The sequence below is a fragment of the Cervus canadensis genome, chromosome 8 (assembly GCF_019320065.1).
Source record: "Cervus canadensis isolate Bull #8, Minnesota chromosome 8, ASM1932006v1, whole genome shotgun sequence".
In the NCBI taxonomy this organism is placed as follows: Eukaryota; Metazoa; Chordata; class Mammalia; order Artiodactyla; family Cervidae; genus Cervus; species Cervus canadensis.
Window position 1 is genome coordinate 52462077 of NC_057393.1, and position 27993 is coordinate 52490069.

A 27993-nucleotide genomic window follows, 5' to 3' on the forward strand; every position below is an offset into this window, starting at 1 on the left:
TGTCTTTTAATTTCATGGCTGCAGTCACCATCTGCAGTGATTTTGGAGCCTAAAAAAAAAAGTCTGTCACTGTTTCCCCATCTATTTGCCATGAAGTGATGGGACCAGATGCCATGATCTTAGTTTTCTGAATTGAGTTTTAAGCCTACTTTTTCACTCTCCACTTTCACTTTCATCAAGAGGCTCTTTAGTTCTTTGCTTTCTTCCATAAGTGTGGTGTCATCTGCATATCTGAGGTTATTGATATTTCTCCCATCAATCTTGAATCCAGCTTGTTCCTCATCCAGCCCAGTTTCTCATGATGTACTCTGCATATAAGTTAAAAAAGCAGAGTGACAACATACAACCTTGATGTACTCCTTTTCCTATTTGGAACCAGTCTGTTGTTCCATGTCCAGTTCTAACTGTTGCTTCCTGACCTGCATACAGATTTCTCAAGAGGCAGGTCAGGTGGTCTGGTATTCCCATCTCTTGAAGAATTTTCCAGTTTGTGTGATCCACACAGTCAAATGTTCTGGCATAGTCAATAAAGCAGAAATAGATGTTTTTCTGGAACTCTCTTGTTTTTTTGATGATCCAAAGGATGTTGGCATTTTGATTTTTGGTTTCTCTGCCTTTCCTAAAACCAGCTATTACATCTGGAAGTTCACGGTTCAGATACTGTTGAAGCCTGGCTTGGAGGATTTTGAGCATTACTTTACTGGTGTGTGAGATGAGTAATTTGAGCATTCTTTGGTGTTTCCTTTCTTTGTGATTGGAATGGAAATTGACCTTTTCCAGTCCTGTGGTCACTGCTGAGTTTTCCAAATTTGCTGACACATTGAGTGCAGCACTTTCACAGCATCATCTTTTAGGATTTGAAATAACTCAACTGGAATTCCATCACCTCCACTAGCTTTGTTCGTAGTGATGCTTCCCAAGGCCCATTTGACTTTGCATTCCAGGATGTCTGGCCCTATATGAGTGATCATACCATCATGACTATCTGGGTCGTGAAGTTCTTTTTGGAACAATTCTTCTGTGTATTCTTGCCCCCTCTTCTTAATATCTTCTGCTTCTGTTAGGTTCATAACATTTCTGTCCTTTATTGTGCCCATCTTTGCATGAATGTTCCCTTTGGTATCTCTAATTTTCTTGAAGAGATCTCTATATCCAATGGATCATAGAAAAAGCAAGGGAATTCCAGAAACACATCTACATCTTCCTCATTGACTACATTAAAACCTTTGACTGTGGATCACAACAAACTGTGGAAAATTCTTAAAGAAATGAGAGTACCAGACCACTTTACCTGCCTCCGGAGAAAATTTTGTGTGGATCAAGAAGCAACAGTCAGAACCTTACATGGAAGAGCTGATTGTTTTAAAATTGGGAAAGAAGTACAACAAGGCTGTATATTGTCACCCAGCTTATTTAACTTCTATGCAGACTTACTTCAAGAGACATGCTGGGCTGGATGAAGCACAAGCTGAAATCAAGACTTTTGGGACAAATATCAACAACCTCAGACATGCAGTTGACACCACCCTTAATGGCAGAAAGCAACGAGGAACTAAAGAGCCTCTTGACGACAGTGAAAGGGGTGAGTGAAAAGCCTGGCTTAAAACTCAACATTCAAAAAACTAAGATCATGGCATCCAGTCCCATCACTTCATGGCAAATAAAAGGGGAAAATGTAGAGTCAATGACAGATTTTATTACCTTGGGCTCCAAAATCACTGCAGATGGTGACCACTGACATAAAATTAAAAGATGCTTGTTTCTTGGAAGGAAAGCTATAACAAACCTAGACAGCATATTAAAAAGCAGAGATGTCACTCTGCCAGCAAAGATTCATATATTCAAAGCTGATATTTACAGTATTCATGTATGGACGTGAGAGCTGGAACATAAAGAAGGCTGAGGGCTCAAGAACTGAAGCTTTTGAGTTGTGGTGCTGGAGAAGACTCTTAATTGAATCACTGTGCCATACAAGAGAAATTAACACAACATTGTAAATAAATTTTATTTCAATAAAATAAATATATTAAATCTGAAAAAAAATCAGAGAATATATCCCACATTTTTTCCTAAAAATCTTCTGTCTTCTATTTTTAGGACACATTCGTTTAGCACTGACAAGAGTCCTATAACATATTCAACAGTTCTTCTACTGAAGGACATTTGTTTCTAACCTTTTGTTATTTCAATGAAGTGATGAATATCTTTATTGTAAAATTACTTTTCACTGTGCTAGGATATTTATAAGGTTCAACCCTAGAAACGGGAATGCTGAATCAAAGGATTAGGTACATTTCTAATTTAGAAACAAATTGCCCGCTAGTGTAGCAATTTACACTCCTGCTGTGTACACCTATTCTTATTTTCCTACCTTCTCAATAACATATGAAATTCTGTTGTCATAATGACAGGTTAAAATTTGGTATCTCATTATAAATAATTGAGACTTTTTTTCTGAAGTAAACACAGCCTTCCTTCCTACAAACACACACACACAATTTCTGGCTTTATATTAATGCCATGAAAATTATTTTCTCTTATTTTAATTATGGATTTACTTTTAAATGAGAAATCTTTCTGGAAGATAAATGATGGCAGTAGAAGTCACAAAAGTAGATAATCAGAGATTTGTGTACATTGCTGATATATGTCCAGAATTAACCTTCCCTTCCTGATTGATTTTGCAGGAAAATGCAATTCACAGGCAAACATGAAGTTTCATCTATTAAGATCAAATTTGAATATATTTGCAAGCTAAAAGAATTTTCATAATGTTCAGTCTTTCCTCTCCCTGTTTATTAGGGTACACTCATTTTCTTCCATATGACCTTCTGAAAAGCAAGGATGTTGGTGTGAACAGCTGGAAGACAGAGGATACAGTATGGGTCCATGCACCAGCCTATGACAATGTCAGCCAATCAGCCAGGCAGCGCCATTAGATGAATAAGAGGAAACAGGAATGTCAATCAAATGCAGCTTTTAAGACAATGAAGAGATTTGAATGATGAACATACTTATGTTTTTGTTTTATGAGAAAACATAAAATTGTTTAAAACAAGTCAAACATATAAAAGTTTAAAAAGTAATTTAAATTAATTAGTTTTAAAATTAAATAGTTCTCATGACAAAAATTAAAGAATGTCCAGAGAAAAACAATTTGAGAAGAACAAATATGGTTTAATGTCTAAAATATATTATTTACTCTTTTCTTCTTTTACTTTCCTTTCTCTCCTTTTTCTTTCCTTTTTTTTTCTTTCTGTTTCCTTCTTCCAGTTCCTTTCCCCCTCCCTCCCATCCTTATCTCTTTACAATTTCCATTAGGGCAATTTAATCTTCTAAACATACCTCACTAAGTACTTTTAAACAAAATTTGTGTCCTATCCCTGTATCTAAAATTAGTAACTTAAAATGTATAGCAACAATATCAATATCATGATTTGAAATATAAATATTATGATTTGCTTGCCTATGAAACATTGTCCCTCATTCTTTGAATGGATTCTCTCCATTTTAATTATGCTTCTTCTAAAACTCAGCTCAGTGATGAGAGGAAGCTTTGTGCAATGTTCTGTAAAAGTGAAAGATGCTTGGTCATGTGGTTTCTGAGATATTGCCTATCAGTGAATGTCAATTCATTCATTTTATGCATTATCCACATTTTCTGTTCCAGAATTATTTTTTTGCATCTTTTGTCCGAAAGAATTTTTATGCATTACTGCTGGTCTTGGGCTTCTCCACTGGCTCAGTGGTAAAGAATTCACCTGCACTGCAGGAGCTGCAAGAGACACTGGTTCTATTCCCAGGTTGGGAAGATCCCCTGAAGGAGGAAATGGCAACCAATTCCAGTATTCTTGCCTAGAGAACCCCATGGACACAGGAGCCTGTGGGCTAGAGTCTACAGGGTCACAAAGAGTCGGTCACAACTGAAGTGACTTAGCAGGCAACACCCACTGCTGGTTTTGACTGATTAAGAAAATAAGTATAACACACACATATACCTATACAAAGTCTATTAAAGCAAAACAAAATCCCACTATGAGTCATGTATAAAGAGAAACCTAAAAAATATAAATGTTTTTTTTAATGCTAATAAAAAGACCACTCAAATGTGAATAAAATTAAGTAAGCCTGTCAATATTAATATAATAGATTAAGGTATTAAGTAAATCAATGATGGCAGCTTATAGTGATAAAATTATATTAAAAATTAACTATGTCAAAAGGTTTTATTTGAAATGAATAGAAGATTAATGTTTTGCTATGCTGTAAAATTGTTTCTTAAGAACAGGAGTGATAAATGATTATAAACATATCTGACTTGTAAAACAGAAAGGTATAAAGGATATAACAGCATCATTAACAAGGGTAATTAAATAGAAAGATTTTGAATGCTGCATCTTTGAGTTAACAGAATGCCTTTTTAATGAAATATTTAGAAAAAAGTCCTACCAATTTGTTCATGATGAAAATCCTTACTTATTCTAAGACAGGCGTAGTTAGCCATGTAGATGTACAAATGTGACTTATATGCTTATAGGTCACAATCTCAAACAACAGTGATGTAAACCTTTCAAATACAATTTTGAACATAATTATCTTTTTATGCTTTTAATCTCTTTGCCACATAACAATTGAGTCAAGAGGGAAATTTAGGGCACAGTAACATCCTACTTTAAAAAAAATTACAAGCAACTCACATAAAAAAGGCATAGTATATAGTACTTTTGTTATTAGAAAGAAAATGAAAATAAAGCTTTTAGCCTAACTTAACCAAAATTATCCTATAATGACGTAAATGCTAAAAAAAATGTTTTAAGAGATAAAAGCAAATAATTTTAATAAGTAAAAAAAAATAAAGCTAAAATTCAATGAAATTCTAAGAATATACTCAATGGCCTAATAAATGCACTCAATTGGAAGGAAAAAAAATTCAGAAAAGGAGATACATAAATATATTTTAATTGTATGATAAAATAAATGGACAATATTTTCCTGAGTTATAGAAAATAGAAAGATAGTGACAAAACTGTCAAAAAAACTATCCTACTGAAAGGGATCCTGGTAGGTTCACTTATTGGTAAATTCACTTAACATACAAAGCAACCTTAATACATCCATTGCAAAAACTTTTCTGAAATTTGGGGAATAACTGGAGACTTTTTAAGGTATTCTGTGGAACAAAATTAAAATATATCTAATGTAATAGAGCTTCAATAAAAATTTAAGCCAGATCAATTTCATTAATAGATATTAAATTAAAATCTTAAGTACATTACTAGCAGTTGCAATTAAGCAATAGGATTAAGTTTATCCTATGAAGGTGAAAGTGATGGTCACTCGGTTGTGTCCAACTCTTTGCTACCCATGGACTGTAGCTTGGCAGGCTCCTTTATCCATGAAATCCTCCAGGTAATAATACTGGGGTGGATAGTCATTCCCTTCTTCAGGGGATCTTTCCAACCAAGGGATCAAACTCAGGTCTACAGTAAAGAAACGTGTCAGGCAATGTGCTATATCACTTGATTTTCTGTATCTCATCAAATCTAAGATACTGTCAATTGCAAGTCACATCATCATTCTATCATTAGATTAGAAAAGGTTACCACTTAAACCATGACACAATGCCTTCTTGTCATATAGAATCTTAACTATATTCATACAAAACAGTTCACTGATTATTTCACATAGATTTATATTATAATCTTTCTCATGGATAGATAATAAGAAAATTAATGAAGTGATTTTGTGAAGGCTTTCCTAACACATCCTTCCATTTAAGCCTAGCTTTCTGGAAAGACTCTGACTGAGCTGTCAGTGCCTATGACCTGTCACCTAATCCCGTCCTCTGTGCATTTAAGAGCACTGGTGATGTTCCTCTATGGTTTCCAGCATTTTCTTCCAAACTGTGGATACCCACTCCACAAATTTTGCTTCTGGCACCCTCTGATCAGAAAACAGGTTAACCAGTCATATTGACCAGAAGACAAACTTTGATCACAAAGTAGTGAAAATGTGAAAAAAAAAAAAAAATTCCAGAACTGATTAAACAAAATAGCTCATTTGATTGCCACTATGATCCTGTAAGGCAGGAGACCTGGGTTCAATTCCTGGGTCAGGAAGCTCCCCTGGAGAAGGGACTGGCAACCCACTCCAGTATTCTAGCAGGGAAAATTAAATGGACAGAGGGAGCCTATTGAGCTACAGTCCATGGAGCTGCAAAAGAGTCAGACATGACTGACAGACTGGGCAGATGAACATGAGGATATTTCTATATAGGCGAAACTATTATTTTAATACACCCTATGAATATTAATGAGCATAAAGTATTCCATTCGATGTGTTCTGTTAAAAAGATTTATACACAAATATTTATCCATACACAATAAAAATACATCGAAATATACTGACTAACTCTTTATAGTCTGGTACAAAATAAAAATATTTTTAATAAACTATCTTATTTAATATCAGTTTGGACTGCTAAATCAATACAATAATATGTGGAAAACAAGAAAATTTAATAATGGAAGTCAATAAAGCAAAAGATAAATTATTTTCATTCTGCATGATTACAAGCCTGAAAAAGGCAACAACTCAATTCAAATCTACTGATGTTTAGTTCATAGTTATCTAGATATAAGATAAAAATACAAAAATTAGTACCTTTCCTATACCTACATACATACTTATCTACACCTATATGTACTTATCAGCTACCATATACTGTGTGTGTGTGTGGGGGGGGGGTGTTAGTCTTTCAGTCGTGTCCAACTCATTACAACCCTGTGGACTGTAGCCGCTAGGCTATTCTGTCCATGGAATTCTCCAGGCAAGAAATATACTGGAGTTGGTTGCTATTTTCTTCTCCAGGGGATCTTCCCAACCCAGGTCTCCTGCATTGCAGACAGATTCTTTACTATCTGAGCCACCAGGGACCAAATACTGCTAGTTAACCAATTAAAAGATAACATGTTTAAAATTGTCAACAAGGACTGTGGAAGAGGACAGAAATCCATAAACTATCAAGAGTGTACTGCATAACCACTTGAATAAATGCACAGAAATACCACTTATGTGGAAGAAAAAATGAAATATTTACAAAATGAGTATCTCTAGTCAAGAGGCTATGTATTAATAAGAGTCTAATATTAATAGCACTTCTCCCTGGAGGCTGGTATTGCCACTGTCTTTTTTTTTTTTTAATCTGGAGTCTATAAATATAATAAAATGGGATTTTATCTCTTTAAAAGTAATATAAATAAAACAAATATAAATCTTAATAAAATGGGTTTTTATCATTTGAGGATATCAAAGTATAGTTGAATAAAGTATAACAGTGAAGAAAAACTAAGTTGTAGTACCAAGAATTAAAACTCATTCAAAAGTTAAGCTAATTAAAGCAATGTGGAATGGCATACAAGAGGAAATATTATTTAAATACCCCCCCCAAAATGCACACATTTATACACATATACATATGGATACAAATGTAAGGAGCACATTAACATAGGAAAGAAAAGATTTTACAATAATGACCTGGCTGTTTTATCATTTTTTCAATATAGAAAACAAGCATGTGTTCTGGCATGTCCAGGATAATTCAAGTTTAATCCTATTAGCAATCTGACTGAGCAGGTAGTTATTATCATATCCACTTTACAAATGATAAAACTGACTAGAAAGAAGGTGACTATTCTTAAAGCTACTGGAGTGATATAAATTTTGTTCTAATGTTTAGTTTTGTTTCATTAGCTCAATTAATGATGCTGCCCAGATGTCCAAACCAGAAATTTGTCAGTCTCTTTGAATGCCCTCTTTCTCTCAGACCTTTCTTTCCCCTCTAGCAGATAAATCTTGTGATTTGCCTCTTTCAAATCCATCTATATTTCCTCTTTAAATTCTCACTACTAATATTTCTGTAGATCACTGTCTCAATTTTTCTAAATCTAAAGGCTCTAATTCATGCTTTTTTAAGATAGCGCTGGTCCTTAGTCACTGATCAGGGATGTGAACCTCATTTCCCTCCAAAAGTGTTGTTCACTTTTCAGGCAATGAAAATGGAGCAGGGACAAAGACTAGACATTCTCAGAATGGAAGTAAAATGAGCTTGAAGTGAGAATTCTAGGTGTCAGGAATCCACAGTTAACTTCACTCTGTCCTATACCAAACCATTCCTCAGATCCGGACTTCATCCTCAGTGCCCCCGTAGGGAAGCAGAATCTTCAGGAAGAACTACCCTTTCAGTGTGACCCATCACTTGCAGGTGTTTGGAGACAGACAGACGAGGAAATGACTGCCTAATCCTAATGAGCTCTCATCTGTGTTCCTTCTGTTCCCCAGTCACGGGCACTGCTTTGACTTTATTGGTGGCCTCAGTCTTACAGATTGTGCCACTCTGGCATGAATACCAGTACACCAGACCACACCACAGATGGGGAAAATGAAGAGCAAACATCTAGCAGCTCCTTCCCCGGGTTACCCCACAAGAGTACCAGCTGCCTCCTACTCTAGGTTTTCAATTGTACATACTTGGACATTCAAAACTCTCTCCTCTCAACTGGTTTTTCATAGGGTTTGCTCACAATGTTTTTCCTGTGTTGATGCTGTCTTTCCAGAGTTCCTCTAGGCTAACGTTAGGGAAGTTAGAAGCTTTGTTTGCTTGTCACACCATGTGTGATCTTAGTTCCAGGATCAGGGATCCAACCCACACCCTCTGCAATGAAAGTCTTAACCACTGGACCACAAGGGAAGTCCAGAAGTTAGAAGTTTAACTATTCCTTCCATTAGTTCTCTCCCCTGCAACTAAAATGATCCTTCTAAACAAACCAGAAAAACAAAACAATTCTCCATAAACAACTGCAGGAAGTTCTCAAGTGTTCTAACATTAGTGGCTGAATACCCAAGATTTTCCCTTTCATTGATTGGTCAAATCTTTTTTCCCCCTTTCTAATTCACTCAGTGGAAGATGTTCTATCAGTTACAAGCGTTGTTACTCTAGTCTCTGCCACAAGGTGACACTATTGAGGAACGTGGTAACGCTTCAAAAGAATTCTACATCCATCAAGCCTTGGAAGCTTTGTTTGCAGAAATCCTGACCTAGAGGGGTTTAGTCTCTCTGCTCCGCAGGAGTATAGGATTTTTTAACTCCCACTCAAAATCGCCAAGTAGAGAAGCCATAAGTGAATGTTCCACTATACAGCAATATAAAATCAGCTCAACTTCTAGCCTGTGTCCCCACTCCACTCTTTTGCCTTCTCCTACTGTGAGCTCATCTTTGGAGCTGCTGGTGTCCCTTTCTTCTGATAATCTTAATCAGATTATTCTGTTCTTCCTAGACAAGACCCCTTCACTTTGAATTTGGAGGAGCATGATTTTGGTTCTTGATCTCTCCTCTCCTAAAATACCTTTAGCTCCTTATTACACTGATGGATTGTTCTTGAGAATTCAGCATTCCAAGGGGTTTGGGAAGGGGCGCTCACACACACACACACGCACACACAAACACCCAAGCATACAGAGATGCATAAAAATTATTTACTCTTGTCCCATCAGATTGTCTGATACTTTCAAAACTAAGAGAACCAGTTTGCTGCTGCTGCTGCTAAGTTACATCAGCCGTGTCCTACTCTGCGCGACCCCATAGACGGCAGCTCACCAGGCTCCACCGTGGGCTGGAGGAGGCTTGTTCCCCAGGCAAGAACACTGGAGTGGGTTGCCATTTCCCTCTCCAATGCATGAAAGTGAAAAGTGAAAGTGAAGTTGCACAGTCGTGTCCAACCCTCAGTGACCCCATGGACCGCAGCCCACCAGGCTCCTCCGTCCATGGGATTTTCCAGGCAAGAGTACTGGAGTGGGGTGCCACTGCCCTCTCTGAGAAGAGAACAAGTTTAAATTTAAAAAAAAAAAATGCTAAAAAGGAATGTACTGTGCTTTCCAACACAGAATAAACTGGCAGCTTCTACAGATCTATATAATAGATGTATAAAGTGAACATATTACTGGCTTAAAATTCCTTATTCTCTTGTCATTACCTTCAAAAATTCACTTGTTAAGTAAAAATAAAAGTTCACATAATATCTACTTAAAGGATGTAAAGCATCTATTAATCAAAGACACCGGCACAAGATAATAATAAGTGGCAAGCTTATGCTTATTAAATTAGCAAACAGGAGCTCACATGCAGGAAAGATATTCCTGGGTCAAGAGCCATGAAAATGGTCATCCCCTTGGGCCAAGAAATTTCACTTCTAGGTTTCAATTCCAAAGAAGCAGCACATGACAAATATTCTATCTATGCACTAATTTTACTGAGCTACTAGTACAGGCTTGACAGAGAGTGAGTGCTCAATCAGTGTATACAGAAGGCTAGATGGAAGAGAAAGAATGAAAAGAGAGAGGATGAGAGGAGAGCATTAGAAAATTTCTAAACATGCCTCTAAGGAACACTTTGCTAAACAAGAGTACCATGACTACTAGGACAATAGTACGTAAAGATCAGTGGCTCTTGCTCACTTGAGTTACTTGGGAGCTTTAGAAATATAGACTTCTACAGGGAGAGAGGCAAGGCTACTATGGTCCTTCCATCTAAAGCAGAAGCAGCCCCGCCCCCATCACTTCCACTAGCCGGGGCTTCAGATGCATCTGCTCATCCAATCTCCAACCCCTAACATAAATTTGCCTATCCTGTTTAAAAGATGAGAAAGCTAACCTGCAATAGGGTTAAGTGCTTAGAGTATTCTTTACCTACAATCCTTCCTTTGTTTCCCACCCTTACCATGGAGGAGGAAATAGCAACCCACTCCAGTATTCTTGCCTGGAAAATCCCATGGACAGAGGAGCCTGGCGGGTTCCAGTCCATAATGTTGCACAGAGTTGGACACGAATAAAACAACTTAGCTCATAGTACATACACATACATACACATATACATATATATATATATACACACATATATATATATATATTTATTTATATCTAAGCCCTACTTACAGAAATCCAGATACACTTATTCTGCATGTGAATGTTGAGTTTCCCTGGGTGATTGTACACACAGGTGAGCTTCAAGCCTATGGGCATAGAACTTTGCCATCCAAAGCCGGGTCCACAACCAGTAACACCACGGAATCCAAAGGCTTATGGGAAAATCAGAATTTCACAGTCCCACCCTTGACCCATTGAATCTTTGTTTTAAAAATCAGCAGGTAAGCACATGAACATGCCAGTCTGTAAAGCACCGGCACAGATAAGTAATCAGTTTGCTTCGCGCCACCTTTTCTGTGAGATGCATGTCCTTCTTAATTTAGAATTTCATCTTTTGTTCTTCAAAAGACAGAATAGCTAGGTTTTCTTCCAGAAATGTTTGCTCTTTCTGAAATCCCTCTGCTTTTCCTTAACGGAACTTCAGTGAAACACATGGTGTTACTGACAGAGGTGACAATGCAAGAGATCACTCAGTTTCTTCACCTGATCTTAAAACTGGAAGTGACCTTGGAAATTATCTCCAATCATGCTACTTCACAATGAAGAAATTAAGGTTCACAGAAGGTAAGATATGACCAAATGTCACACAGCGAGGAAGTGACGCAGCCTAGATTTAGAGCATCATTTCTATAAATCAGAGCTGTCCTTTAACAAAACCTGCTTAGCACCATGTCATGTTTACCCATGATGGATTTCTTAGTTTGAAAATAGTATTTTTTTAAAAAACCTTGGATAAATTATCATGGTTGAACTAAATTCCTGGGGAAATGTGATTATTGTCAACTTTTAACAAATACTGTATACATTACTCTGAATGATGCAAAGAACATTTCCCTTCAACTTGAACCTTTCTCCTTGGAGAAAATACTAATTGTCTACCCTAAACCTACAAATCACAGATGTGGTATATAAAATCACCCTGATATAATAGAAACCTGATGAGGCATTGGCTTATAAAATGGCTGTGAATGCAATGGGTATAGGATGATATCACTTTGCTGGTACCCAGGGATTCTCATTTAGCACATATGTGAATTAATAAGCTAACTAGTAGAGATATATAAGGGTTCCCAAAGTGTCACAAACATATTCTCAAGTATATGCAGAAAATCTTGCTCTGATATAATTATTGAGCTGCATATGGGTGGAGGATATATCATACTGACAGAATTATGAAAAGCCCTCTAAGATAGGGGCTAGGGTTGCATCCTGTGCTGGGCAGCCCAACAGACTTAGTTTCTCACTTCTCTAAGTATGACCTATAGGCCAGCAGCACAGACATCACCTGGACCATTATTAGAAACACAGATCCTGAGTCTCATCCCAGGCCTACTCTCCATGAATCTTCAGTTGAACAGAATTTCCAGAGGATTCACCCACTTATTAAAGTGTGAGAAGTCTCACTGCTTCTCTAATTTGTCTCCATATTGGAATCATCTGAATGCACCATTGCTCCTTGGGGTCTGTCTCAAGGCCTGAGTTAGGAAATTCAGAGAAGGAGCCTGAGAATCTATATTTTTAAACTTTCAACCTTCATGATTTTACAACAGTCTAAGTTTGACAAGTTTGGAAGACGAAGAGCTTGAGAGTCCAACAGAACTGCGATTGGTGCTCAATCCTTCCACCTACTAGCTGTTTTTGAAGAAGCTACCTTCCCTCTCCAAGATTCCTTCTTGCCATCAAATGGGAAAAGGACATTGTTTTGCAGATTTAATATGAGGACTAGACAGGGAATTAGGAAGTAGTGCAGAAAGACTAAGATTTCTGCCTTGCACTTGGTAACTGTAAAATGGAAGATGACAATTAGTATTTTTGTCTCCCTATTAACACCTCACATTTGTCCTCTGAAAAATGCAGATAGTAGGTATGGTCTAGGGTTGTTTCATTCATAAAATTTTTTTTTTTTAACGAGTAGGTGGCAGGTTCCAGAAACAAAGCTGAGCTCACAGCCTAGTGAGAGAGTCAGGCAGGTGCACGGGAATATTATAATAGAAGTTTTGTTCACAAGTGAATCATTTCATACATCCAGATAATGTTTCGGTTAGCTTGTGGGGGGAAGAGATCAAAGCTACTATTTAATATCATTAAAATAATCATTATTTCTTTCACATATGCTAACCCAGGCAGAAAGAAAAGATCTTTCCAGAGCACTAAAAACAAAACCTTGTCACAGACAGTAAGGCTTCCATGTGACTTCAATTGTGACTATAAATTAGCCTGAGAACAACCCAAACTGTAGAAAAATTGTGACCTTATTTAATGCAAATGCTTTATCAGCTCATCCTTTCTGCCAATTCTTTCCAGCTTATTGTTTTTCACTCTCCATTGTTCTATTATTAGCCTCTGTTTTAAAACTGCTGGAGAATGGTTTCCTCCAGCTGTGGAGCCTCCCACTGACACACACACCCCTCCTTCCTGAGGCTCAAAGCTGAGAGTTCCTAATTGAATTTCTGCCCTTCAGGAGCACAGGGTCATTGGGATCAATGTGCTGTCAGAGGACTCCAGGGAGGCCAGGCTCAGGGCATGCTGGCCTTGGCATCATTTTAGTATCTCCACACTCCCATTTTGGAGCCCTCGCTGGCCTCAAAGCCTGGGGTCTGTTTATTTAATGAAGTCTGCTGTTGAAATAATAACTTCTTTCTCCAATGTGAGCTATAACTGCATTTATGATGTGTTTAAATGATAAAACTAGTCTGGTAATCTACAAAGTCATCCTGTTTTAGGAACGCTTGCAACCTTTCTTTCTCTGGTTTCTGCCATATTGAAGTGTCAGTATTTATGCCAAAATGCTACCTGACCCATTGTAAGGGAAACACCATATGGCTATCTTACTTTGATCTCCTAACCTCATACCAGCTCTGCTAGAGAAAAGAAATACATTTTAAATTGGGAAAATATAGGACATTTTACTTGAACAAGCCAGTATATCTTTAAATGTAACTTCCTTACATTCTCCCTGAATAATTCAACAATGATCCATGGTCAAGGCATCTTTGAGTAGATATGTTTAATTTGTTAGGAAAATTTTAGTGCTGGAAAATCATTCCTTATACTTAAAATATTAATAAATTAATTTTTAAAACTACTAAGTTTTCTACAAATATTTCATATATGTAGAAAGAAATTATAAATTAATTTTTGATAAAGAAAATGAATCTTGATTTCATAATTTAATCAAAGTGACACTTGTTAGGTTTGAAAACCATACTCTTGTCTGCTCTTTTCACTCAACACAAAAACTCAGAGTTTCAGGGAATGGAATTTAAAATATCATCATGCCTTAAAAAAATCAGAAAGAAATTAACCAAGCAATCCCATTTATCATTGCAAGAAAAATAATAAAATACCTAGGAACAAACCTACATAAGGAGCCAAAAGATCTGTACTCAGAAAACTATAACATACTAATGAATGAAATCAAAGATGACACAAACAGATAGAAAAATATACCATGTTCTTGGATTGGAAGAATCAGTACTGTGAAAATGACTATACTACCCAAAGCAATGGATAGTATTCAGTGCAATCCCTATCAAATCTACAGATTCAATGTAATCCCTAACAAATTACCAATGGCATTTTTCACAGAATTAGAAAAATTTTACAATTTGTACAGGTCCATATAGTCAAAGCTATGGTTTTTCCAGCAGTCATGTACAGATATGAGAACTGGACCATAAAGAAGGGTAAGCACTGAAGAATTGATGCTTTTGAATTGTGGTGCTGGAGAAGATTCTTGAGGGTCCCTTGGACATTAAGGAGATCAAACCAGTCAATCCTAAAGGAAATCAACCCTGAATATTCATTGGAAGAACTGATGCTGAAGTTCCAATACTCTGATCATCTGATGCAAAGAGCTGACTCATTGGAAAAGTCTCTGATGCTGGGAAAGACTGAAGGCAAAAGGAGAAGGGGGCAACAGGGAATGAGATGGTTATAGAGCATCACTGACTCAATGGACATGAATCTGAGCAAACTTCGGGAGTTAGTAAAGAATCGAGGAACCTGTTGTGTTGCAGTCCATTAGGTCACAAAGAGTCAGACATGACTTAGCAGCTGAACAACAACCAGAAACACAAAAGGCCTTGAACAGCCAAAGCAATCTTGAGAAAGAAAAATGAAGCTGAAAGAATCAAGCTCCCTGACTTCACACTATACTACAAAGCTACAGTAATCAAGACAGAATGGTACCAGCACAAAACCAGAAATATAGATCAACGGTGCAGGATAGAAAGCCCAGAGATAAACCCACGCACCTATAGTCACCTTACCTTTGACAAAGGAGGCAACAATATACAATGAGAAAAGACAGTCTATCCCATAAGTGGTGCTGGGAAAACTGGACAGCTACATGTAAAAAAAAAATGAAATTAGAACACTTCTTAACACCATACACAGAAATAAACTCAAAATGGATCAAAGACCTAAATGTAAGGCCAGACACTATAAAACTTTTAAAGGAAAACACAGAACACTCTCTGACATAAATCACAGCAAGATCTTTTTTGCCCCACATCCTAGAGTAATGAAAATAAAAGACAAAAATAAACAAATGAGACCTAATGAAACTTAAAATCTTTTGCACAAAGGAAATCATAAACAAGATGAAAAGACAACCCTCAGAATGGGAGAAATACTCAAATGAAGCAACTGACAAGGGATTAATCTCTAAAATATATAAACACTTCATTTGGCTCAATACCAAAAACACAAACAACCCAATCAAAAAGTGAGCAGAAGATCTAAACAGACATTTCTCCAATGATGACATAAGGATGGCCAAGAGGCACATGAAAAGATGTTCAATGTCATTAATTATTAGAGAAATGAAAATACAAGCTACCATGAGATCCACCTCACAATGTATCAGAATGGCCATCATCAAAAAAGTCTACAAGCACTAAATGCTAACGAAGGTGTAGAGAAAAGGGAACTCTCTTACACTGTTGGTGGGACTGTAAATTGATACAGTCACTATGGGGAATAGTATGGAGGTTCCTTAAAAAAAAAAAAACTGAAAATAGAACTATCATATGACCCAGCAATCCCACTCCTAGGCATATACCTGGAGAAAACCATAATTCCAAAAGACACATGCACCCCAAAATGTCCACTGTAGCACTATTTACAATAGACAGACCATGAAAGCAACCTAAATGTCCATCAACAGATGAATGGACAAAGAAGCTATGATACATATATACAATATTACTCAGCTATAAAAAGGAACAAATTATGTCATTTGCCCAGATGTGGATGGACCTAGAGATTCATACAGAGGCAAGTCAGAAAGAGGAAAATTATCTTAACACCTACTTGTCCTGTTCAGCCACCCTTGTTGCTTTGAGGACAGAGATCACATATTAAATTTGGATAAATTCCCCCCTGTAATTTCCTCAGCATGCTCCTTCTCTTTGGACATTCACACAGAAGGTGGTTCTGCTTGGCTACAGTTTCCATGTGAGACTCAGGCCCTTTCCCAGGACCTGCTGAGCTAAAAAGGGAGGTACTAAGTCAATAGTACCATTTCTGAGAAACATGTGGATATCTAAGGAAGCAGGTGCAGGGCAAGGGGAAGGCAAAGACTCTGTTATTACATCTTAACTAAAGCAAAGCAGGACAGAAGTCAGAGAGAGGGCTTTCTATCTGGCTTTCCATTTATGCCAACAACGGTAAATAAACAAATGAGATTAACAGAACAGGAATCTGGATTCTACCTGCTAGTAATGAATGTGTGATCTTGGACAAGTCTCTCTGAAACAAAACCAAGAGTTTAGGATTTTTAAAATTATAAGATGTGAATTATTTAACTTTCCCATATTTTGATTTGACTGGAACTTTAAAGTTCCTCATCTACTCCAGCACTAAGAATATAGCAACTTAAAAGAGTCATATTACCTAGTGAATGACTTTAGATTATTGTTCAGATTATGTGGCCTCCATTAGGGTCAGTAGCAGACCAGATTGACTGTTTAATTGATAAATACTAGTTAAACATATATAATAACATTTTAAGTTGTAAAGTATAAAATATTTAAACACTTTGTAATAAGAAATATTCCTATATCCCAGTAAGCCTTAAAAAAAAGTAATCATATCTTGATACATTTTTGAGAACTGTCTGGACACAAGAGAGGAAATAACTCAAGGAAATAATTCAGAAAAGAAATGATCAATTGCATAAAGAATTTATGATATGAAACTGATTATTCTTACTTGCATCTAAATAATTTTGAAATCTCCTCCTTGTGGTTTGAAGAGAACTTTTCCCAACAGCAGCTCAATTCTCCATGCCATGGTTGGCAAGCAAGAGCAGGCTTCAAAATAAGAAATGAGTAGGTTCTTATCTTTCCAAGTGCAATTCGTGTGTTCCTCTCAGAAGCTCTTCTTGGCTTCAGTCTACTGGGTTTTGGATTCTTCTCTGCAGATATGAGCTATGTACATATAGTTCATATAGATTGGATGCTAACAGATGACAGAACTTGTTACATTGAATTGAACTAGACATGGACCTTCTCAACTGCTCTTCTGATTTATTCTGGGAATATTCATCACTATATTCCTATTACATGGATCTGGAACATTGACTATGCATAATAAACATTGGGGAATGATGAGAATAATGCATATAACTGCCATTTATTTTTTAGTTTAGAACTCTGGGAGATGGTGAGAGACAGAGAAGCCTGGTGTACTGCAGCCCATGGGGTCATGAAAAGTCAGACACGACTTGGTGACTGAACGACAAAGGAGAGGACAAAACATACATTCTGTACCACTGACATGTGATATATATACCTACAAACACATTCTATATCACTCAAAGGTGACATATCTCCAAACAAGATATTCCCCATACAATGTAATTGTTTTCATTTTTTCCCCATTCCTTATCTTAGTGTTATATTTGATTTCTTTAAACTTGCAATGGGGATTGTATGTAAATATACTTGATGAAGATATTTCCTACAAATTTACCAGTCTGGTAAGGATTTCCTTATTGAACCAAGTGTGAGTTTAGGTTCCTTCCCAGTGATTATCAGTGTTTATGGCATCCTGTAATGTTAGATTGTGTTGACTGCCTAGTGCTCCAACAAACAAGTTCTGTAAAGGAAGAGACCGTTGTTCATAGTTTGCTATTGAATCTCAGTGCCCTGTATTGACTGCCTAATAAGTATAGAAGATATGTGTGCGTGCTTGCACACTGGTATGTATATAGGATTGATTTTGCTTCAAGCTGTTTTCCTGTGATCATAGAACTACCAGAATAGCTGTGATCATATAAAAAATTAAACAGAGTTGTAGAGATGCATAGCAAGTTAAACTTCAGGAACACTGTCTATGACTTCTTTCCTTAAAACAAGGGGGGCTCGGTTCTCCCATCACATTTTTTCATTTTCACAAATAATAGCTAAGAATACTGAAGAGAACACTAATTGGATGTTGGTATGTATTCAACAGATTACAGATTTGGGGTATGATGGAGAGACCCTGCAGATATTTAGTGACTCTGAGAACTCTTAGCTAACTTGGGGAAAGTGGGAACAGCAATACAGAAGTTGTATAGTATCATGAAATTTATACTAAGAAAATACAGCATTTATGTAGCAAATGGTGGTCTGTTTTTCCACAAAATTGAGTTTTGCTGAAATTAAAATTAGGGCAACCATATGTCCTAGTTAGCTCAGGGCATTGTTGGTTTTATGCTTATTTTACATAAGAAATTATTAAAATTGCCAGTTATATCTTAAACATTTTGGGGTTTTGATGACAATAATATTGTCATTCAAATTATAATATGCTGGATAATTTAAATATGCACATATTAGTTATATATCATTACTGATATATAACGAATACTGATATCTTAGAAGATACTAGAGCTTATATGGGCTTCCCCGGTGGTATTTTTAAGCAGTTGGGATTTTAGAATCCCTGGACCAATAGGATTTTAAAGAAAAGATGTTAGTGGAGGGGGTAGGTGCGTTGACCCTAGAGTCAGCTAACCTAGTCTGAGTCCTTACTCCACTGTTGTATAACGTGAGAAATGCCCTTGGCCTCAGTCATTGCTACTTCCCTCCAAGGCTGCTATGGGTGCCTGACACATAGGATGCATCATATAGGCATTCCCTGGGTTTATTCTATCAGGTAGATTTGCATATGCTTTTCCACTTAGGGAGTATAGTTATTGGAGTATACACAAAGACTGACATCTTGGTATATGTGTAGACAAAGGTACCACAGACCCTGCTGGGCAGGTTCTTCAGGCAAACATTCGCAAAACGTTCTCAGATCAGTATGGTGATGGCTCAGATGTTCTGCCCAGCAGGGTCTGTGGTACCCTGGTTAGTGTGGTTCACATCCATACAAACAGTCCATCACTATTTAAAATGATACTTATGGATATACACTCTTAGTTATTTAATTAAACTTAGTAAAATAATCTATCCTCCACTTGAACTATGGCATATGCAAATCACAGCATTCTGGTGGTGCAGAAGCTCCCAGACTGCCCCAGCCAAAACAGAACTGTGACCCGCTACCTGCAGGAAGCAAATGCCTGGAGAGGCAGAACCAGGGCTGTTGTAGAGAAAATACGTGAAGGGTCCTCCACCTGAATGGTATGAAGAATAAGAGGGGATTCCTCTCTTCATGAATTGTCAACAGAGAGAATTCCCCTAACAAAAGATGGCCTCTTGTTCCTGCTTTTCTCCTAAATTTACTGCTTGAATAGCTACAATGATCCTTGATTCTGAAAAGTGTTCTTGCCCATGATCAGGTATTATTGTGTTTTTAAATAAGTCTCTGAGTGAGTTTTCTTTAACTTACACTGGTAGGTCTAAGCTGAACTCTGTGTGCTGGGAGACTGCGTACCCACCTCGAAGCCCTGGTACAAGTCAAGTGATCTCCCCCTTTTGAGCATAAGACTTCTCTTAATGAAATAAGCAGATGAGACCCACTCAATTTCTCTCATAGGATTCCAGCATACATGCTTTTGTTTGGTTTCAACATGGGTAGAAAAGAGGAAGAAGAATTATATGTTCTAAATGTGTAGTGTCTATTATATATTTAGTGTTTTTCTAATGCTGCTGCTTTCAATTCTAGCATCAACATTTTGGGGGCAGGTATTAATGTGTCTGGTTGGCTGGCACATGTATGTTCTCTCTCTCTCTTTTTTAAATAGAAGACTGAAGTTTCTGATTAAATGACCAGGCAAAAACACACACAGCCAGCATAAAGCCAAATAGAGCCTTTAACTCAAGTATCTTCATCTTGAACACCCACATTTGCCTCACATACCTCTTACCCTACATCATGTGAGAAAGCAATTTAAAAACACAAGTGGTTCTGATACAACAAAAAAAACCCAATCATAAACAACTACCTAAAGAAACCATTTCATGCCTTAAGGAGAGCTGCTAATCAAGTAATAAAATATTAAAGTTAAATTAAAAAAAAACCTATGGTTATCAACTAAAAGATGTGCTGCTATTCTTTATCAAATGTGCTTTTCTGGTCTTCTGGTATTTCGGTAGCCCTTTAAGTAACACCAGCTCTGGTGGAATGTAAACAGTTTAAACTGGAAGAAGTAAACCACTGCCTAGGAGTCCTAAAGTTGCAAAACTACATTCACTGTGTTGTTGTTCTTGGTTTGTTTGCTTTCTGAGTTAATGAGACTATTTTGATAATTGTCATCCACAGAAAAGAAACAGATGCATGGTGATTACTTGGCTCACTTCTTCTTGACAAGGGCAGTCAGTAGACCACCTAGTATGAACATGGCTGCTGCAAATTACTCAAATCACATCTGGGCTGTGGCTAACATTTTCCTGAGCACAATTATCTGATGAACTTGAAAATGCTTCCAAGGCTCTTCACCCTGTTATTCAATTCCACTCCACTGAGACTCTGCCACTAGGCTTGGATTTATAGACATTTCGGCCTCCATCCTCTCCCATCAATGGAGCTTAGGGATGTGTGCCAAAACCCCATCTCCATTCTGACTTGCTACAACCACAGGGAATTATTAGTGGCCACTCTCAGGGCACTTACTGGAGAAACTTATGATAAAGAGGATCTTTCCTGGGTGGAAGAGCTAATGGACTTCCAAAGTGATGCAGCAAAGCACTGATAGGGATGGTCCTGTAATTTTATATAGTATATCACAGGGATATCGTTACATTGTGCCCAATCAATTCGAATAAAAATGCAAGCTTTGATTTCAAAACCTACTGAAGCAGAACTAGATACAGTGAAGAACAGCATCTCCTGGTCGGGCTCTCCTCCTCTTCCAAACCCTCCCGCCTTCCACTCACCAACTCCTACGAGCATTTTACCCAGCTAGCTGTACATTCCATCAACACTTTTATGGAAGTACTGCCTCGGGCAATCGTTGCTATTGGACTGCTTGCCTCTCTTTCCAGCAGTTCCATATTTCAAGTGATTCAAGCATCTTCAAATGAATTGCTTGATAGATTTCCAAAATGATCACTACAGGTCAAATTTAGCTCAAATGTTATGCTTTCCAAAGTTCTGAAAATCCATTTCTGTAGCAAGGCTGGTGCAACATTTAATGAGCTTCAATTCAGAAGAGACACATCCTTTTAACTTGAATTTGGCCTCAAAACACGTTTGGTCCATTCAAATGCCTAGCAATCTTTTCAGTTACAATGGCTACTACTTTCAACTCCAGTGAAATATGCTACAAATGGCACCATTTCCAAAGTTCTGAAAATTTCTAGAAATGGCATAAAAATAAATATATTAGAGAATACCCTTTTATTCAGGATACTTTGACTCAAGGTGTTTCTAGTACTTCCTTTCCTTCTCTACTCAGCTTAATTTCTACAGAATGTATCGTCCCATTATTCAATCCATTTTTTTGATGTTTCAAAACACACAAATTCAGCATAGAAAATGATTATTATAAAGAGCATAAATGAAAATTTAATAAAAGGAGCAGACACATCCTAACAGACTTTATAGTGTTTAATCTAGAATGGCTTAATTGAAAGTTCTCTTATCAGCCTAATAATAGTGAATTATAATGACCTTCATTTAACAAAGACATGGACACTATCTTTCTTAATGGAAAGATGAGAAGCATGGGTCAAGTGTCTTAACCATATGTTACGTAAATGAAATACGTATGTAATGTAATGATCTTGGAAACCTCAAGGTTCAAAGAAGACAACAGCTATAAATCCTATTAGCCTTTTTATTTAGTTATTTTTCAGAACTGGATTGCCATTTATGTTCATTTTTATAGTTCTACATCCTGATTTTTGTATATAACATGATATAATGAGCATTTTCATAGTCTTAAAATTATGAAAATTCAAGTTATGTTGAATTCATCCATGGTATAGATATATTCTGAATTATATAGACATCAAAATTCAAGTATTCTTTGTTTTGCTATTACAAATCCTATAGTGAATACTCTTAAAAACAAATATACATATACATTTCTCTAAGCTAACTCTTAGAAAAAAATGTAAAGATACAGAAACACTGATGCATCACCTACAGAAGATGTTTAACAAAGTACGCTCCATCGAGTTTAGTGAATGAGATGATGGTTTTTACTGCATCCTTGCCAAACTACTTTTAAACATCATTATAATATATGATAAGCAAACAAACAAGTTAATTTGCATTTCTCTGTGAGACTGAGTATTTTTCATGCTTATTGGTTATTTGGATTCCATTTCAAGAGAAGAGGGTGTTCCTGTCTTTTGCCCATTTTCCCACCGAGGTTTAATTTTAGTGTTACTCTTATCCATCTATGTGACTTCATCAAAATATCACTTCCTTGCCATGCTTATTGTAGTTTACTGACACTTCTTTCAATTTTGTTTCTGACTTATGACAGTCAGATTAAAAAAAAAAAGCTGCATCAAGGCTGTTCATTTTTCCTTTCATTGTTTTTTGCTCATTGCTTTTTTCTTTTACCTTCAATTGCTGATGTAAAGGAATATATAATTTTATTTACCATTTTCTCTAATACTTTATTTATTATATTACCTTTTAAATTCATTATTAACAACTTTTAGTATAGAAGAAGTAAAAATTCAACTTTGATGTTTTACCTGATAAGTCAACCACGTTTACACAAAAACCAGACTCATTTTCCCAATTTATGACTATTTCTTTATTCTGCACTAACCTCCACAATACAAAAGGTTCTGCTTTTACTAATCAGCCAACCAATGATCTGTGACTTAAATTGTAAATTTAGCAATACCAGGTTTGCTAATCTATTTATTATTCTCTAAAACCTATCACGTTATTTTAGGATCTTGGTGTTCCTCTTAAATTTTCATTAGTTTGTGCTATAATTTCTAACTATCTTCACTATAAATAGTTTTTTCAAAGATTTGAAAATGCACTAAAGACTGAGAAAATAACAAACAGAAAACCATGAAGTGCCCCTTATCGCAAGGATTTGCAGTTTGGAGCACACACTTTCAGGACCTCTATCAGGAAGGATAGGAAATTTTAGGTAATTTTCATTTTTTGTTACTACTCTTCCTTGGCAAGGAAACAAAATTGTTCCACCATGATCGCAACATGGGAAAAAACATACCTTGATTCAGATCAGTGGGATTGCAATTTATTTTTAAAATACTAAAAATACATATATAATCTTGTCTCAGGTTTGAATGTTTAAGCTTTGCATATGTGTAAAAAGCAAACTACTTAATGAGCTAGATGCAGGTGTACCCATTAACACTGTTGCTCCAATCTACTAACTTGTGGTTTCTTTAACCTATGACATAATCTGCTTAGTAAACCATCAGTAACATAGCCCTGGTAGCATGCAGTCACACGGAAGTCATTTCTCTTGTTTTCTTTCTTTCCCGAAGATGAAGTATTTCACTTACTCCCAGTGCATTACAAACTGCAGTGCCATTTAATTCCAAAGTTCATTTCTGTATTTATTTATTCAACAGTATCTTGGTGATAAGAGATGCTCGATAAACATTTGTCGAGTGGAGGAGAATAAATGAAACATATTAGAGCACTGTACAAAATGGCACATTATGAATAACTACATTGGAATTCTTAGAAGTGGCTGAAGCAGGAACAAATGCAAGCCTTTTATTCACAGCAAAGCCTGGGAGATGAATCGCTGACACATGCGATGTGTGATTTATTCATACACACTACTAGGAGATTTATAGGCATCTATTAACCTACTCGAGTTCCAGTCCTGTCTTAGGCTGGTCTTTTGTCATGATTAGCTATGTTGTGACTCTATGTTAAATAACAGGTTGTCTGTGCTGAAATATGCACGAAATATGAAGACAGAGGCCAAAATTATTACACATTTCCAGCCAAACCACAGACATACCTCTCCTTGTCTATGTTTAAAAAAATTAGACATGTACACATGTGCAAAAAAAAAAAGGATTTTTTTTTTCTTGGACCTGAGATCCACTGTCACAGATTGGATTATGTCTCCCAAATAACACATATGCTAAAGTGCTAACCTTTAGGACCTCAAAATGTGACTATATTTGAAGAGTCTACAGATGCATTCAAGCTAAAATAGAGCCATTAGCGTAGACCTTAATCCAATAGGACTGGTGTACTTTTTGAAAAAGCAGATTTGGATAAAGACTTGTACAGAGGAAAGAACATGAAAAGGCACACAGAAAAGTTCGTCATCTATAAGCTGAGGGGAGAGGCCTGGAAGAGATCCTTCCCTTGTGGCCCTTAAGGAAACAACTCTGCTGATACCCTGATCTTAGACTTCGAGGCTCCAGAAACTGTGTTAAAATATATTTCTGTTGTTTACATCACCCAATCTGCAGTACTAGGCTACAGTTGCCCTAGCAAACTAATATACCCATGAACTTAACAGTGAATATAGCAAGGATGTATGTTAAACAATAGGAATTCTTGTTTTGTTTTTGACATTCTCACTATTGGAAAAGATAAATCAGACCTGCCTGCACATAGTGGCGGGGCCTGATCTGAAGCTTCCCTGGGATAAAACACCATCGAAAAACACCATCCCCGCTTTAGGTGAGACTTCTGATTCATCCCTTCAATAAATTATAAATTCAAACTTATTTGATGGCACTACCTGTTACACATGACACCACTGGATTGGCAAAGGCAACAGTAACACATGGTTGGATATCTATAAGAGAATGGAGGCACTTTGTGATTTGAAATGATAGCTCATTCTTGGCTTTTCTTTTGAGGTCTTCAAGTCACCCATGTCTTTTCTACCTGTATCTGCACTGATCTAATAAATACAGCAAGAGAAGAGAAATGTGGAAAGGAACCTCCGCCACTGCCTTTGATCCCTAACTCAGGTTTACAGAGAACATAAATGGGTTGTAAGTTTTGTAAATGAAGTCAGTGTAATGGCACCCACGTCACATGAAAGCCACCATGTGAAGGGTGAAGAAAGGCCATGGGCTACATGGTGGCTTTTACAGAGATCAGCCACTATCATTGGTCAGTTCTTTCAAATCTGTGTCACTGGCCACTATAGCACCTCATACCTCTTGAACCAAAGTTGACTTGTGGAGCCAGGCAGGATTTGCTGACACATTCTAAGTTCAAAACCATAAGACACATTTCTCTGTGCCATCTTAATAAAACAACATGGAATAAAGTTTTATAATAGCAATAGCAAGAGAAGAAAGTCATAATTTTCCATGCTTCACGATTCAGAATAATTAATTTAATAACTGTGTCATATGAGAAGAGTAAACAAAGAGAAGGAAAGGGGTGTGGATATATGTAATCACTGAAGCGTATACAATTGCAAGGAAAAACAAATTACCAGGGTAGCGCTGAAAATAAAAGCTCCGTGGGAAGTATTTTTTGGATGTTAATTTGATTCTTCTATGGAGGCTTAAAGCTGCATTGTCTACAAGACCAACTATTTATCTCCGCTTGTTTTTATTTTTAGCAGTTATATAACCTTATGTCTCTAAAAACCAATTATACACCTTCTTGATCTCCACTGGGAATTTTCCCTGAGTAGTTCTCTACCTAGACTATAACAGGACTATGATTTCATTTACAGCATCTTGCTGGAGAATATTTCATCATCAGAGGTGTTAAAAAAAAAGGGGGGGATTGAAATTAGTCAACAGGGGCAGAATCAGAATAAGATGTGGTTTTCTCTGGACACAGTTACAGCCTCTGCAGTTTGGTTCACAATAAACATTGAGGCTCTAGATTTTAGATGAGCAGTTTGCTTTGTCATGCCACAATCTGCATGTCACCAGGAAGAGACTCTTTCTGAGTATGAGCATATGTAACTAAATCCCACACCAAAAATATAGATTTCTAAAGTGAATAAAAAATTATTTCTATTAAATTGTTACATATGAAAGAAAATCTTCCTTTACTTGAGCAGGTAAAATTCGTCTTGTCTGTTTAAATTCAGTTTTATCTTCCTCAAATACTAAGGATACCAGCCTTGTTCTTCCCCTATTAAGACTGTCGATTCTGCCATTCCAGCACCAGACTATGTGCATCACTTTGTGTTTCTCGAGCTCAGCACTGATTTCCATCTCCAGGCCTCTCTGAGGACCTACCCTGAGTGTCAGTCGCCGCAGGCACTTACCGACAGTGTTTATGGGATCCGGTCAAGGTTTCAATCACAAAGCACTCGCCATCGTTGAGACAGTAGGCAAGGTCCTTGTCTCGGCAGGGTTTGAAGTGCTCGGATCTCTCCGTGGAATATGTCGTTGTATCTGTCATGAGGAACACAATGAAATACTGTCAGCAGCTTATTCTGACACCCCAGATCCTGTCATTGGCCTGGATCTATGCACTGAGACCTTCTTGTGACCGCTGACCTTAGGAACTAGACAGACGGGATGAACCTCTCAGTGGACTGATAAAAACACAACTGAGTATGACCATTTAATACACTGAATGTTTATGCCCCCACAAAATTCATATATTGAAACCCAGTGATGGTATTAGGAGGTGGGGCCTTTGGGAGGTGAGTAGGTCTTGAATGGGATTAATGCTCTTATAAGAGAGACCTCAGACAGCTCCTTCACCCATTCCAGTCATATGAAGACACAGCAAGAAAACAGCCCTCTATGAACTAGGAAGTCCTAACCAGACATGGAATCCACAGGCATCTTGACCTTAGACTTTCCAGCATCCATAACTACGAGAAATAAATGTCTGTTGTTTTTACACCACCGTGTCCATGGTATTCTGTTATAGCAGGTAGGACTAAGATAATTACTGGATTCAATTGTCTTATTTTTCCACAAGATTTTAACAATTGGAATCACTCTAGACAAGTCCCATCAGTGGATACATTAACAGCTAACCTGAATGACCCTAGAATCAAAAACCTCAAATGAGCTTTCATTAATTTCAATGTTAAGAAACATGTTGTATTAAAGGATTGAATACAATCCTTTTGGTGTATTCCTTATATTGTTCTGCAATGTCATTAAACATCTGATCAACACACATGTCCTGTGACTCTTCTGTGGATCCAATGTCAGTTTCTGTGTTCTGTTTATTTTATTTTCTAGTTACAGCTGTAATTTGCTAATAGCTAAGGCAGTTATTCTTTCATTTTCTCCTTTTATTATGTACTTAAAATGCAAATGTTCCAAATTCTGAAATAGAATCTCAAATGTAAAGAATGTTTCTGGTAAATATTTAACAGGACTAAATTATTGCCAATTTTTTAGCATTATCTTATATGTGCTTTTTAAAAATCATAATCATAAAATCATAAAAACATTTTTATAGTAAGTTATATCTCTATATCAGGTTCCTAAATATGAAACTAATAATAAGTATGTGCTTCCTACTGGATGAAGAAATCTGTTAGAGCATGGAGACATTCTTGTCTCAGAGTTTTAAGCAACTGAAATATTAGCACTAATTTCATTACAACATTCAAGAAAAAAAAAGGATGTAAAAAGTCAAAGATGAATACCTGATTCAGCATGTAAGCTCTTAATTTCCTTTATATGTGTGTGCTTAGTCACTAAGTCGTGTCTG

At 36.8% G+C, this 27993-nt stretch overlaps 1 protein-coding gene across 7 annotated transcripts in view; it reads right to left on the reverse strand.

The window, feature by feature from the left end:
- Positions 1-27993, reverse strand: part of NRG3 (neuregulin 3) — a 1193959-nt gene that overhangs the window by 629145 nt on the left and 536821 nt on the right. For all 7 annotated transcript variants that reach the window (XM_043476687.1, XM_043476686.1, XM_043476683.1 and 4 more), the window contains exon 2: positions 26579-26708. In XM_043476687.1, the coding sequence (XP_043332622.1) occupies positions 26579-26708 (130 nt within the window). The remainder of the gene's footprint in view (positions 1-26578; positions 26709-27993) is intronic.